This window comes from Polypterus senegalus, chromosome 10 (genome assembly GCF_016835505.1).
Source record: "Polypterus senegalus isolate Bchr_013 chromosome 10, ASM1683550v1, whole genome shotgun sequence".
NCBI classification, from domain to species: domain Eukaryota; kingdom Metazoa; phylum Chordata; class Cladistia; order Polypteriformes; family Polypteridae; genus Polypterus; species Polypterus senegalus.
The window spans coordinates 25817671-25834022 of NC_053163.1; the positions used below are offsets into that span (position 1 = coordinate 25817671).

General features: G+C 42.2%; 1 protein-coding gene across 1 annotated transcript in view; it reads left to right on the top strand.

The window, feature by feature from the left end:
* Positions 1–16352, top strand: part of rac2 (Rac family small GTPase 2) — a 102064-nt gene that overhangs the window by 15309 nt on the left and 70403 nt on the right. The window contains exons 2-3 of the mRNA XM_039765551.1: positions 11110–11181; positions 15854–15971. Coding sequence (XP_039621485.1) covers positions 11110–11181; positions 15854–15971 — 190 coding nt within the window. The remainder of the gene's footprint in view (positions 1–11109; positions 11182–15853; positions 15972–16352) is intronic.

Sequence of the window (16352 nt, forward strand, 5' to 3'; positions counted from 1 at the left end):
CAAAAAAGGGATCACTGGCCTTATTTCATCTTACGTGTAGACAATTTGTTGAGCTGTCAGATGTGTTCTGCTTGTATGATCCTCATTAACGCCAATTATGGTGATCATCTTGGAAATTGCAATCCTAAAGATGCATTGGAGACAGAAAAAAGTCATTTAGAACTTTGTATGCTTGGACAGCGCACATCCTCAGCCTCTTTTGCTGGATTCATAACATAAGAAAGGACGGTTGACAGATAACCAGGGGGTTGTCCTTCCATGTTGTGAGATTTTTGTGTGGAAGAAAACACACAAGTTTAGTTTGTATTTGTGTGAAAAATATGCAGCGTGCAACACGTCCCTCCGTGGTAATGCAAATGAGAGGCATAAACAAAATTGATTTTACTGGAGTGCAACAGTTTGCATGCATTATGCAGCTACATAAAACACAGGGGAAGACAAAGTATGAACAAGACTTTAAGGAACAATGCTCATTATTTTCCACCACAAAAAAAACCTTAACATCTCCAAAAAACTCTTTTAGTGAGTTTCACAATTACAAAGTCACCCGTGAAACAAATTTTAGTATCGGTTTCACAAAACAGTGTTTCAATTGAAAAATGACTGTTTGACTTATCATTAATGATAATTATGCTCAACACGTTGGAGGTGGGAGTCAACTTCGACATATATGGGTGAAGGCGGATCTTGACTAATGTCAACATGGAGGTGTAGGGGGTGGTAATTAGCTGTAAGCGTCAACAAAACTCACTGTTACGTTACAGGTTGAATCTCTTTGGTAGAAGAAAATTAAGCTTCAATGATCTGACCTTGAATCCCTGTGTGTGTGTGAGTATTGTAGAGTAAACAACATCTAAAATGGCATCGGCATCTAGCGAGAGAGAGAAACGAATGCAAAAAGCAAAATACTCTGAGGGCAACACTTTGTGTATTATTGCTGAACCGGACATTTGGTAGAAGAAAATTAAGCTTCATTGATCTGACCTTGAATCCTTGTGTGTGCGTGAGTATCGTAGAGTAAACAACATCTAAAATGGCATCTAGCGAGAGAGACAAGCGAATGCAGAACGCAAAATACTCTGAGGGCAACACTTTGTGCATTATTGCTTTATCGGACTCCGATTTTGATGTATGCAATCTGAGAATTGAAAATAAAAGTCGGGTACTTGCATCAGCTGATCGGCTCCCAGTCGATCGTAATGCTGAACACACGAGCAACATTCAATTTGGAGGACTACACATACATAGATCCATGGGGGGCAAGCTGGCTATTGGACTACACCAAACAAAGCGGTGTGTCAGTGGACACGCCGGATTACCTGCCACTCGACTATTTCGAGCTGTTTTTTCAAGAAAGTGCCTTTCAACTTAAGAGTGATGAGACAAACAGTTATGTGAATTCACATACTGTAGAGGCTCATGGGACATAAAATGGAGTGACATTTGCCATAAATAAAAATTTTATGTTAATAATTATAATTCTTTACATTTATATAACACTTTACTCACTACTCAAAGCTCTCTGTACACAGGGAGGACCTAGGAAGCAAACCCACAATCTCCTTGATTTATTTGTGAAACCATTGCTTTGTGTGTTTTTCAGAAGACAGGGTTTTTTGGAAAATATACTCAGTCTTGGGCAAAAACAGTAAAAAAAAAAATTAATTAGCCCTCAAAGAGTTAAACAGTTGCCTTGTGCAGCTATAAGTTTTAGCTGGTGCTCCTTCATATACCAAAATGTTAACAACAATTCCATAAATGCCACTGCTGTGATGTACAGGCTGCAGTTTCAAAGGTTAGTCATACACATACAATTGGTAATTACAAAAGAGTGACAACAGTTTTAATGTTGTTTAAAGGAGTCTGTAGAACTGTTCATCCAAACAGACACAGTTAATGAAATACTTTGGTTTTGAGACAAAGGAAAACCGGTCAAAAACAACTGCTTTACCGCTACCGCAGATTCAAAATGTATTGGGGTGACAGATCCTACGCAATTAGTAGAGAGAGAAAGGTAGAAACAAAACAGTAAAAGGAACTTACAAATCAGTAGTTCTCAAATTCAGTCCTGGGGACCCCTATGGCTGCAGGTTTTGGGTTCAACCAGTTTTATAATCATTTCAGCTTGGATGGATCATATTTAACTAGCTGGTCTTTTCTCTTACTCTGCATTATGAACATTGTGAGTTTTACATTTATAAGAGAGAGAGGGGTTGGGAGTGTGCGCTGATAGAGTGTTGCCGCACCCACCACATAACGAACCACCTAGATTGGGACCCGAGTGCAGCGGGTGACACCTCAGCACCACACTGGAACAGTGTGAGATTTTTTTAAGGTGGCTGGAATGCCAATCCTTCCACCAACCCCCAAGTTCTCTCTGGATTGGATACAGATTAACGTCATACCGAGGATGGAGCAACTGCAGGTTAAGGGCCTTGCTCGGGGTTCAGGAGTAGAGTCACTTCTGGCGCCACTCATTTGGAAGACATTTAGAAATATGCTGTGCCCACTAGGTGGCATTGCAGCACCACCCAAACCCCAGACACAACTGCACAGACCTACATCCTGGGTTCAAACCAAAGGTGTATTATAGTAAATCCATCCATCCATCCACTATCCAACCCGCTATATCCTAACTACAGGGTCACTGGGGTCTGCTGGAGTCAATCACAGCCAACAAAGGGCACAAGGCAGGAAACAAACCCAGGGCAGGGCGCCAGCCCACTGCAGGGCACACACACACCCACACACCAAGCACAATTTAGAATCACCAATGCACTTAACCTGCATGTCTTTGGACTGTGGGAGGAAACCGGAGTACCCGGAGGAAACCCACGCAGACATGGGGAGAACATGCAAACTCCACACAGGGAGGACCTGGGAAGCGAACTGGGGTCTCCTAAGTCCAATAAAAAAGTGAAGTTGGTTGGAACAAAACCTACATCCATTGAGGGTCCCCAGAACCAGGTTTGGAAAGCAATGGTCCAGACCATCACAGGTACACACACACGTCCACACTCACTCCCACCAAAAACATTTAGAGTCACCCGTCAGACAGACTGTGGGAAGAAACCCACAAAAACTGAAGGTGGTCGACGGCAAGCAGAGCCCAACTGGAGCTCAGGAGGGCAGCAACACAACCTGCTGAGCCACTAGCCAGTATTGTCTATGGCACTTTTCATCAGCATTACCACACAGCATTTCTCTAGAAACAGTGAACTGTCGATATTAAAATGTTTGCCAACTTGAAAACTAATAACAGTAGTTGTTTTTTTTTTTCACACTATATTTCGTATTACATTTTTCGTGCTTGTGGTTTTTCAACCTCATTTCACATTTACACAGGAAGTGATGGGGCCATGCTTCCAGAAAATCACGTGGTGCCCCTGCCCTGCCAAAGATTGCTATCTTTTAATTTGTTAAGAAAAGATCAAAGATGATGTTAAAGATTTAAGAATAAAAAAAATGTTCAAATTTAAAGAAAACAAATCAATAAAAGGAGTGATCAAACAGTTTTTAAGCCTGACCTAAACACCAGTATGATTCCAGTGAGTGCTGATACACTTGTTATAATATTCATAAAGCTTTTCTGTGCCACTCAGACAACACATCCTGCTTTATTTGTGCAAATAATGTGGAGTGCCTTCATTATTGGCAAAGCGTTACCCATGGCACCAACATTTCAGACTGGGGAATAGCTGGAAGAGCCTATGGAGGGGCAAAACCTGTAGAGTGGACCAAAAAACAGAGAGGAACTGAATTAAGTGAGCACAAAGTAACCAGCAAATAAACTAAAACTAAAATAAACTGTTTGTTAATACTGGGTAGAAAACAAACTCAAAGAAAAAAAGAGAGCAAGAGATCGAAGCTACATGTCACCCATCATCAAGTAGTCCAATATGTAGACACTGTGAGGAGGGCACCACCATTTTAAACAGTAAAGTTGTGATGATATCACGTGAGAATGATGATGTGGCCGAAATTGGGGGCCGACCAGGGTTTGAAGTGGGCCAGTAGTGTTTCATTTCTCACTGCGGCAAACCAGCAGTAAATGGCTATGTGCCTGCACCTCCAACTCCAAGCTTCAAGGGGGACCACTTCACCCCCACCGCTGTCCGAGCAAATGTACAAATATTTTCCTGACTGAAACTGCAAGGGGGGAACCCCCTGCTCTCATATCTATTGTACATATATCATTAAATCAGACTCCTGCTGCTCGATTTAGCGGACAATTATAATCACGAATGAAACTCCAAGAGAGACCCCCAATGTTGCACCAATCTAATGCCTCGCTACTGAGACTCTAATGGGACTCCCCTCAGCATGATTAAAAAATGAAATGCATTGTTAAATGGACCAGGAAGGTGACAAAAACAGGGAGGACACTCACTTATGTCAGGCACTGGTTTCAACAACAACAACAATATGGCTGTGGCACTGTGCATGGAGACACAAAATGGTGGCAACCACAAGTAAAGTCTCAACAAAATGGCAACACAATATAAATATCAGAACTAATCTTAATAGTGTGGCGTAGTGGTTAAGGCTTTGGACTTCAAACCCTGAGGCTGTGGGCTCAAGTCCCACTCCTGATACCGTGTCCCCCTGAGCAAGTCACTTGACTTGCCTATACTTCAGTTGAAAACTGAAAGAAATGTAAACAATTGCATCCTAAATGTTATTATTCGCCTTGGATGAAGAGATAAATGTAATAACTCTTATAGCATCGCAAATTTCAAATATTTTTTCTGCTCAGAATCCTTGTTTTATATCAGGGGTGAAATCCTGGCTTATGGTAAATTTTCATGTCTTATTTTTGATTCATCAATTCCTAACATTTATGCTAATATTGTTATTATTTTTATTATTTGTCTTATTATGTACTCTCAGCCAATTTTCTTCTATTACTTTGTTTCTATGTGGTTATTTTCATTATTCTATGTTCTTTGTATTTTGTGGGTGGATCCACTCAGGAGGCGGGGCCACCAACACCTCCCCACAAGGAACCGCCCCCAGCATTTAAAGGCAGGCTGGGAGTGCCGAGTTTCTTGTAGTTCATTAAAAACACTTTGCAGGATTTTGTGTGATTTCTGGTTTTTTTGCTGGGGTTTTGATCTTTTGCTTCGGTTTAGTGGTATGTTCTCCAGATTTTGTATTGAGATTTGTTTGCTCTGTATTGCCTTTAAGTCAACTCCTTTTGCTCGTTTCTGAGCTTTGTTATTTTTTTCATTGTTAACTAAGAGACACTCAGACCTCTGGTACTTGAAGAATGGCGATTCATGTGCTTTTTACAAAACACAGCAAACCAGTCACTCAAAAAAGTGAGTGTCTTTTCTATTTGGAGTATATGATTAGTGGAGGACAAAGTAGCCCAATTTACGCAACCCTGTGCGGTCTGAATTAGTGCTTATGAAATGTTCACAGTACTACCTGTTTGTCGGCATGAAATCTTACTATTGTTCTTGTATTCTGTATTAAACATCTGCCACTATGCATGTGATACTCATAATTGTTGATTGTAGGTCCTGTAAATAGTTTGTTCTTGCACACTCTGTGAAGGTTAATGTATTGTTTGTTGTTCATTGTCAATATTTGCATTGTGTATGCTAAACAAATTGTGCTGATGTTCTTCTTGTTCTTCAGTTTGCACCTAGGCTTGATTCTAGCTGACCTGCTTTGGTATTTAAGAGAGTGATCCACCATCTTATCGTTTCTCATTCATCATCAGTGAAGTGGCATATATAGAATGTGATCTTTCTTGTGGAATAACGTTGTGTAGTTGATGCACATCTAATTGGCCCATGCACTGTGCCTCATTGTCAGCAGATGATGCCAGCCTTCTTTTCCTGGGAGTCAAGGCGCATGCACGCACAGCTTTCTTCTCCATCAGCCATTGTGCATCACTGCACTGCCGTTTGCCATGAGGAGGATTTGAAGCCTAATTACATGGCTGAGGTACTCAACACAACCATTTCATGGGTCTTGTTACATGTATCGCAACAGTCAGGTCAGGTGAGGTGAGGTTGGGGAGCTTGTACTGGTACAACATGTTGGCGCACCCACCAGAAAGAAAGAGGCCCCAAATATTCTGTTGTAACTCCCGTTAGGATGAGGCAATATGAACCAAAAAAATATGGTATGTACCCTGACGTATGTGTTGTCAGGGATGCCAGAGGTGACGACCCGGCCGGGACGCCTAGAAGGACCGGAAGTGTGCGTGCGCCCATCTGGGATCACGTGGGGGCCGCCATCCTGGTTGCTTTGGGGGCCACGGGTAGAGGGCTTGGAAGCCCAACCCTGTAGGGACCCGTGGTCACCGCCAGGGGGCGCCCCAATGCCTTGGGGACCCTGGACCTCAGTACTTCCACCACACCAGGAAGTGCTGGGGGGAAGAAGAAGAGGGACATATGGAGAGCTTCTGGGAGAATAGCCGGCATTTCCGCTACACTGGGGCGTGTCCCGAGGGGAATGCCGGGAACCACCTGGAGCTCATCCGGGAGCATATAAAAGGGGCCGTCTCCCTTCATTCAAGGCTGGAGTCGGGTGGAAGAAGGACGAAGCAGAGAGAAAGTGGAGGCGGCTCGAAGAAAGGCATTGTGTGTTGGCCAGGACTTTGGGGTCATTTGGGGGTTTGTGTGGCACTTGATTACTTGTAAATATTGTAAATAAACGTGTGGTGGTGGAAAACAACATGTCCGCTTGTCTGTGTCCAGGCCGGGTCCACAGTGTAATCGATTATATTACATGCAATGCTGAAAGTGGGTTCCATTTTCTGCCAAACACATTTTGACACGACGCTCCATGTTCTTGAACGTATCGGCAAGCATCTCGGGAGGAATAGCAGCAATTTCACATTGGATGTTTTCCTTCAAATCTTCCACAGTGTGGGGCTTGTTCCAATAGCAGACCCCAAAGGAAAAAGTCTGGTGGTGTCAGTTCCAGTGACCATGGTGGCCAAAGCCTCTTTGAAATGACCCTGTTGCCGAAGGGGGACTCAATTTCTGCCATACTCCATGCCAATGTGTGACACATTGCTCCATCTTGCTAGAAGTAACCTTCTGTTAACTCACGATCATTCAGTTGATTCTGACATCGCTTAAACGAATTAGTCACCCAATAGATTTGCACCATGAAGACGCGCTGCTCAATACTGTACACCACCATCCTGATGAGAAGTCAAGTGACTGAGTGACGGGGTACAGCCGATATACACCCAGAAGTTGCAAACGGAGGTTAAACGTCATGACTGCTGTCCTGCACCAACCTCATCACTCCAACGCAGGGGCATCCTTGCTTGTTCAAAGCTCCATATACTGAGAAGCACATTGCTCAATGTTTCGTTCAGATTGCTTTGTCCTAGCGAGAGTTATTACAGAATATTTGAGTGAATCTCCCTGTATGACAGTCTAGGACTATCTGAAAATAGACCTGATCCACTTCACCAGTGTTCATTCGTCCCACTTTCTTCTACTACAGGATTTGCACATGTGTCACATTTCACTTCAGATGTTGAATGTTCTTTGTAGACAAAGTCATTGCAAGTGGAACATCTCATCGTTGTTATACTGTACATATGTAAGTACCAAAAAGCACCATATGGAACCTGCATGAATCCACTCATAAATCCGACTGGGGGCACACTGGAGGGACACTGTACTTGTAGTGAAACAAGCTGAGGAGAAATGGCGGATGTTGCTGGTAGGTTCAAATGAAAGAATGTTGGACAAAAAATAACGTACTGGTGCACAGAATATACCAACGCGAGTAGGTAAGGGTTAAAGGTGCCAGAGCAGTTCTTCAGAGCATTATCATATGGAAAACCATTTTTTATGTATTTTTATTTTTTTTAATATTATGTAAAGGAAAATAAAAGCTGTGATAAGATAAATGGTGGACATTCAAAGAGTAATGCAAATTTGCCTTTCTTATACGAGAGACGTTCAAAAAGTTTCTGCACTTTTTTAAAACTCTATTATGATTTTCAAAAACAAATGACATCTCTTTTCTACATTGTCACCTCCGTTTGCAATGCCATTTTCCCAGCGTCATGCCAACTTTTTAATCCCCAATTACTACTCCCCCCGCCTTCATCATTTCCAAAGAAAATATAAAAGTGCGGAAACTTTTTGAATGGCCCTCGTATTTGAATTTAACAGGAGGCAAAGAGACACAATCCTAGTCTTGGCATGTTCCAAAAAAATCAGCGAGCTTTAGTTTTATAAAGTGCTTTTCTATGATAATCCCTATGCCAATACACTTGATTAGTTAAGAGCTGTAATACAATTGTTTAAATATACTCGTCTACAGTTGGAGTGCATGGAGGTGAAGTGATTGACTCAGGACCAGGCCAGGATTAAAACCTTTAGCAGTCCTAAGCACTTAAAAGATTTTGGTGTCCCCCATATATATGAGCTGCACTCACACTTAGTGGACGACTTGACCAAGACAAGAACAATCGTGTGAGCCTTGGTGGACCATGCGGCACTTAGCATATTCTAATATTGTTGTAGTCCCGAGATTAATAAATATCATTAACCTCTATTTTTTACAAATGTATTATTATTTTTTATTTTTGTATATATAGCTATGTAATTTTTTTAATTTATTGTGCGAGCCCCTTTTTGTTGAACCTGGTTCATCTACACTATATGCAGCTTTGCACCATGGTAAAACTGCCAATGGAAACTTTTTGTGGTGCCCCCCTCCCATTCCCTTGATGCCCTAATCATGTGTTTATTTTGCTTAATGGTTAATCCAGTCCTGCTCAGGGCTGCCAATGGGTCAGTAGCAGGAACTGAACTGGCAGCCTTGTGCCATTAAAATCTTAAAGCAGCCTTTCTTAAGCTTTTGTGTTCTCGTGACCCAACCTTGCTCTTCATAGTGTCTTCAAGACGCAGTCCATGATGACAGTTAGAGTGTCCCTTGGACAGCCAATATCAACATCATGGTGTAGCAATGGCAATTGCTTAAACAACCCGTGAAACACTTTGCAAACCATACATGGACTACTCCTATTAAATACAATGGTAAGTGTGAACCTATGTGACCCAATGGCAGCAATCTACAGCCCATAGTTAAAGAAACTGTGGTTTAAAGGATACAATTCCACCTAGTCAACCATGCATCATTAAATACAAGCTCACAAAAAGGGTCCCTCTTATTTATTTATTTTTTATAAAAGGACAAGTATTTGTGCATTTAACTGTGTGTCTACCCGGTTGCTATGTCTTTGTCATTCCTAAAGATGGCACATCACAAACATTTTAGTGCTTTGCATTTGTCATTCCAACAGATGGCACACCACAAACATTAACACTGCTTTTATGAATCCCACACCAAATGGAGCATAACAAAGTCACATCCATTGCATGGTGCACTTTAAATTTTACTGCTTCAGTCTATGTTGATTATTGTTGTGACGGACAGCCGGGACCCATGCCCGGCCGGGACGACCCTTCTGTGTATGTGCCAAGGGAACGACCATGGGCTGCACAGTACCTCCCCCGAACCACTTGGTGGCAGCCCCCCGGGTGACTGTGGTGCCTCAGATACCCGCAGGGCTCCATGGGAGATGGAGTTCCCCACAGCCCTGTTGAAATCCAGAGTGGCCACCAGGAGGCGCTGCAGGGGTTCCTGGGACCATCTGGGCTGTAGTTCAGCCATACCCAGAGGTGCAATCAGAAGCAGGTGGTCAAGCAACTGAAGCACTTCTGGGTGAACTATAAAAGGGACCAGCAGCCACCACTGTAGAAACCTGATTGGGGAGGAGGAGGACAACACTTGCTGGGAGGAGTGGTGGTTCGAACAGTAGTGTGTGTTTTGATTCTGGTTGGTGCTTTTGGGAATGTGTACTGCCTGTTGGACACGGGGAAGACGTGCCCCACAGGTGAAGAAAAATGAAAGTTTACTTACTTTTGTACGTGGCTCTGGTGTCAGTCTGTGTTGGGTCAGCACCTATATAGCACCTTTGTTACACCGTATATACTCGCGTTTAGGTTCTCCCTCGGATAAGTCGGGGCTTGACTTTATCATATAATTTCTCGTACCAAATATCGTACATATAAGTCGAGTGTGGAAAACTCACACTATTGGTCCAAGAGGTTATGATATGCTAACTCCCACCTGAGGGAGTAACCACAGAGCACATGGCCTTTTTTCTATGTATTGTGCCTATATGACCACACAGTAATACCCAAACTATTCCAACGCGGCTTTAATACTGTTTCGCGTTTTTTGTATTTCACCCTCATTCACCTTTATCGTAAGAGCATCCCTTATCTATGATGGAGCGTTTGATTAGAAGAAAATATGAAGCTGGTTTTAAATTAAAAGTCGTTGAAGTGGCGAAAGAAATTGGCAACTGTGCTGCTGCAACAAAATTCGATGCGTCTGAGAAACTGGTGTGAGATTGGAGGTGGCAAGAAGATGTGAAAAAAAAAAATTAAGAGGCGTATTTTTGAACGGGCGTATAAGTCGGGTCTGATTTATGAACGATTTTTCAGGTTTCAAGACCCGACTTATACACAAGTATATTTCTCTATTATAATAAAAAAAAAATCTTGGGAGACGAGACTTTTTATCCTGCGACAACACGTGATCTTTTGAAGAGATTTTTTGGAATGAAGTTCTGTGAGGAGACTTTTAACATGAGATTCTTTCAAGTCACGTCATACTTACAACCTTTGGAAAAAAAATTAAGGGTCGTATTTTTGAACAGGCATATAAATCGGGGTCTGATTTTATGATCGATTTTTCGGGTTTCAAGTCCCGACTTAGTATATACAGTACTTAGATTTCAACTCGTCTTAGCACACCTACTCATTACATAACAGGACAGATAAAACTAAACACACTTAATAACAGAGGAGTGTCATCTTGTTTGTTCCAGCCACCTACATCAAACAGTATGGTTCCATTAGTCCCCATTTTGTTAAATCCTTTTCAGATTTGCTCTCAGTGGATGCTTAAGTACTCTAATGTGACTTTTAACCTACCTTATGGTTTCTTTAAAGGTTAAGGCACCAGTACGATCACCTGTATGCAATGCCCTGAATATCTCTGCCATGTTTCTAAATATTGACCCAATGCTTTCTCTTTTCTTCTTTTTAGAGCCGTGGGTAAGACTTGCCTTCTTATCAGCTACACCACAAATGCCTTCCCAGGAGAGTACATCCCCACTGTGTAAGTATAGCGGCTCCCCTTTAATTCAGACCAAAGCTCATTATCGACCTAATGGGGCTACACCTCTAGAAGTTTCAACCCTTATTGTGCTTAACATGGTTTTAGTTTTATCTTTGTTGGCCCTTAATGGAGTGATGTGGGTTTTAGAACTCAACATGCATTTGACAAACAGGCACAGCTCATTTAGTCCATCAGGCTTATTGAGTCAACCAAAGCGGAGGTGTCCAGCTACTGGATGAAAGTCTCAGCTCCAGAGTCCTGGGACCTCATTTATAAAAGTTTGCGTAGATTTGAACGTGAAAATATGTGCAAGCCCAAAACACAAAAAAATGCTCACACCAAAAATAAATCGGATTTTTAAACTAGACATACTGTATGTGCTGTACCGGATCAAAATCTGATGCTGCTTGTGGCTGCTAAAACATTTTTCCTTCTTAAATGTATAATACTTACAATTGGCGGAGCAGAGCAGTGATGTGGTGAGCCCTGCTGCCTCACAGATCCAGGGACCTGAATTTGAACCCCACATTCAGTCACTGGCAGAGTGGACTCTTCAAGTAGTCTACCCAGTAATGTGAGTGTTAAGTGTGAGAGTGGGCCTTGTAATGGACTGGTGTGTTATCTTAATTTGTTTCCCAGTTCCCCCCTCTGATGCTGCTGGAGTAGATTTTGCTTCCCACATCTTTGAATTGGTACAACCAGCTTTGACAATGCTTTGCTAATACTTCTTGCTCCTCATTGACCCAATTTAAATATTTGTACACCACTTTTTCCACCACAAAGTTATTAATTAAGTAATTCCTAATGCGTATATTTTGTCAATGATTCATTTTGACAGCTTAGACTGCACATTCAAGTGGCGGCTCGAGAAGAAATTTTTATACAGAACATTAAGGGGGGCAAGACAAATTATTATTTACCAGTAACGGCGTACTGCACAATAACGTCCAGTGAACACACTTGACTTGATCGTTCATAGTTGTAATCCCCTTTCTCTGTACTTTTAGCATTCATTTGCTCAGAGGTTGATGGCGCTTGCTGCTTTCTGAGCAGCTCTTCTTTTCTCCACCTTAGAGGCTCGATTCTTGCCTCCTTTCGTCGGAATCTTTTCGCATTAAAACGGATGAAGTCAGTGTTTGTGTTGCAATTATTTAGTACGTTTTCTTTAATTTTTTACTTAAGCTGGCACTTAAGTCTTCAATCTGCCTCAAGAATGATTTAAGATATGAAGAGGTAGAGGAAGAGACAGCGAAGGTGGTAGGGATGAGTTCAGCGCCCGCACGCATGTGCTGCACGGCTGCCCTGTCAGAGTTGATTCTACAATAACATAAAATAAAAATAAAAGAGGAATAACCTTGGAGATCAATCATCACCCCGAAAGCGGCTAGTAGAGGTCACGTAGTATATGTGTGCCAAATGTCAGGTCAATCAGTCAAACGGTTTACAAGCTACAGGTGATTTAAAATCCTGGACAGAAAAACGAACAGCCACGGTAACGTATTATATATAAATATTGGAGTCAAAATCATGAAATTCTATAAATATGTAAAAGAAAATGTAACTGTTATTTAATGGAGTAATAATCATGAAATGAGAATAAAATATTTACTCTCTTACCGATTGGAGTATTCCCGTTAAACTGAGGTCCACTATGCTCGATGAGTATTTAGAAGAGACTAAATAAATGATCCATTTTTTTGTTTTAACTACCATTCTTATAGATGACTCATTTAAATAACAGGAAAAATCACGTGAAAACTAAAGTGGTATACAATGGGTCGTCGTACCTCGACCTTCAGCTAACTTCTTCTTCTTTTGGCTGCTTTTTTAAGGGATGTCACAGCGGATCATCTTCTTCCATATTTTTCTGTCCTCTGCATCTTGTTCTCACCTGTATGTCCTCTCTCACCACATCCATAAGCCTTCTCTTAGGCCTTCCTCTTTTCCTCTTCCATGGCAGCTCTATCGTTAGCATCCTTTTCCCAATATACCCAGCATCTCTCCTCTGCACATGTCCAAACCAATACAATCTCACCTCTCTGACTTTGTTTCCCAACCATCCAACCTAAGCTGACCCTCTAATGTCCTCGTTTCTAATCCTATCCATCCTCATCACACCCAATGTAAATCTTAGCATCTTTAACTCTTCCACCTCCAGCTTTGTCTCCTGCTTTCTGGCCAGTGCCACCGTCTCCAATCCATATAACATACAGGTAGATGGTCTCACTACCATCCTTTAGACCTTCCCTTTCACTCTTGGTGATATCCGTCTATCACAAATCACTCCTGACACTCTTCTCCACCCATTCCACCCTGCCTGCACTCTCTTTTCACCTCTCTTCCACAATCCCCATTACTCTGTACTGCCGATCCCAAGTATTTAAACTCATCCATCTTTGCCAACTCTACTCCTTGCATCCTCATCATTCCACTGACCTCCCTCTCATTCACACACATGTATTCTCTCTTGTTCCTACTGACCTTCATTCCTCTCTTCTCTAGAGCATATCTACACCTTTCCAGGGTTCTCCTCAACCAGCTCCCTACTCTCTCTACAGATCAAAATGTCATCAGCAAACATCACAGTCCACAGAAACTCCTGTCTAATCTCGTCTGTCAACCTGTCCATCACCATTGCAAATAAGAAGACCTTCAGATAACCAAATCACCTAAATACAAACATTGGTGTTATGAATAGATAATTTTTTGTTTCTGTGAAGGAAAGTTTACTTGATCAAAAATAAAAACCACAACCTTCTTGATATTTTAGTTTATAATTTAAAAACTGAATAAAAAATTCTGAAAAGAATGATACCAAACATATATATACTGCTCAAAAGAATTAAAGGAACACTTTTTAATCAGAGTATAGCATAAAGTCAATGAAACTTATGGGATATTAATCTGGTCAGTTAAGTAGCAGAGGGGGTTGTTAATCAGTTTCAGCTGCTGTGGTGTTAATGAAATTAACAACAGATGCACTAGAGGGGCAACAATGAGATGACCCCCAAAACAGGAATGGTTTAACAGGTGGAGGCCACTGACATTTTTCCCTCCTCATCTTTTCTGACTGTTTCTTCACTAGTTTTGCATTTGGCTACAGTCAGTGTCACTACTGGTAGCATGAGGCGATGCCTGGACCCTACAGAGGTTGCACAGGTAGTCCAACTTCTCCAGGATGGCACATCAATACGTGTCATTGCCAGAAGGTTTGCTGTGTCTCCCTGCACAGTCTCAAGGGCATGGAGGAGATTCTAGGAGACAAGCAGTTACTCTAGGAGAGCTGGAGAGGGCCATAGAAGGTCCATAACCCATCAGCAGGACCAGTATCTGCTCCTTTGGGCAAGGAGGAACAGGATGAGCACTGCCAGAGCCCTACAAAATGACCTCCAGCAGGCCACTGGTGTGAATGTCTCTGACCAAACAACCAGAAAGACTTCATGAGGGTGACCCAAGGGCCCCATGTCCTCTAATGGGCCCTGAGCTCACTGCCCAGCAGCATGCAGCTCGATTGGCATTCGCCATAGAATACCAGAATTGGCAGATGCACCACTGGTGCCCTGTGCTTTTACAGATGAGAGCAGGTTCACCCTGAGCACGGACAGAAGTGAAAGGGTCTGGAGAAGCCATGGAGAACATTATGCTGCCTGTAACATCATTCAGCATGAGCAGTTTGGTGGTGGGTTAATGATTGTCTGGGGAGGCATATCCATGGAGGGTCACACAGACCGCTACAGGCTTGACAAAGGCACCTTGGCTGCCATTAGGTATCAGGATGAAATCCTTGGACCCATTGTCAGACCCTATGCTGGTACAGTGGCTCCTGGTGCACGACAATTCCTGGCCTCATGTGGTGAGAGTATGCAGGCAGTTCCTGGAGGATGAAGGAATTGATACCATTGACTGGCCACCACACTTTCCTGACCTAAATCCAATAGAACACCTCTGGGACATTATGTTTTGGTCCATCCAATGCCACCAGGTTGCACCTCAGACTGTCCAGGAGCTCAGTGATGCCCTGGTCCAGATCTGGGAGGAGATCCCCACAACACCATCTGTCATCTCATTAGAAGCATGCACCGATGTTGTCAGGCATGTATACAAGAACACAGGGGCCATACAAAGTGCTGCGTACAATTTTGAGTTGCTGCAATTAAATTTTGGCAAAATGGACTAGCCTGCCACATAATTTTTCACTCTGATTTTTGGGGCGTCTTTGAATTCAGGGCTCTGTAGGTTGATCATTTTCATTTCCATCAAGCGATGTGGCATCCTTTCGTTCCTAACACATTACCCAGTCTATATCAGTATAGATATCCAGGAGGATTTCTTTTTCCCATTGAGATCTGATGTGTTTTCAAAGTGTTCCTTTAATTTTTTGAGCAGTTATATATATATATATATATATATATATATATATGTTTTAAAATAAGCCTGATTTAAAGCGTGGCAAAAAAAATGGCATAAAAACATTTCATAAAATTGTTGCACTTTTAGGTTTAGGATTTTATATATAGAGAGTAGATTTATGTTTTCTTGGTTGGTTGAATTTTTAATCTACTGCAGAAAATTTAAGCTAAGAAAGCTGGCTCTCCACAGTTGTTATAAAGATCATTTTGTTAGCAGCCATTGCTTATGGATTGTTCAATATCTTCTGTGATGCCTCTTGCAGGTTCGACAATTACTCAGCTAATGTCATGGTAGACAGTAAACCAGTGAATTTAGGCCTTTGGGATACTGCCGGACAGGAGGATTATGACAGACTGAGGCCGCTGTCCTACCCACAAACGGTAAGCTGAAGCTGCTACTTCATTCTGAGTCATAATGAGCTCTAAGGCTGCAAGCCAACATCATTAATCCTCTGGCTGATAAACTGTGATAAAGCACTGTGCACTACAAGCAGGGCCAGAAGTAACACCCTGTGTTTCTCATGCAAATCGGGAACTGAAGGCACTGATGCAACATGGTTAAACAAATACCTGGGATTACCGTAATGCTTTCAAATTCATTGCAATGTGCCAGGTATTTGTCACTTTAAGAGCGGCAGTAAAACCCTAATTAAAAAAGAGAAGTGCTGGCTGCTGTTGTCTCGATGATTGGCCAATGGCGCGACATTTCTCTAATCCCTCAGGACCACATCGACAGGGCAGCTGCTTTGGAAAACACCTTTC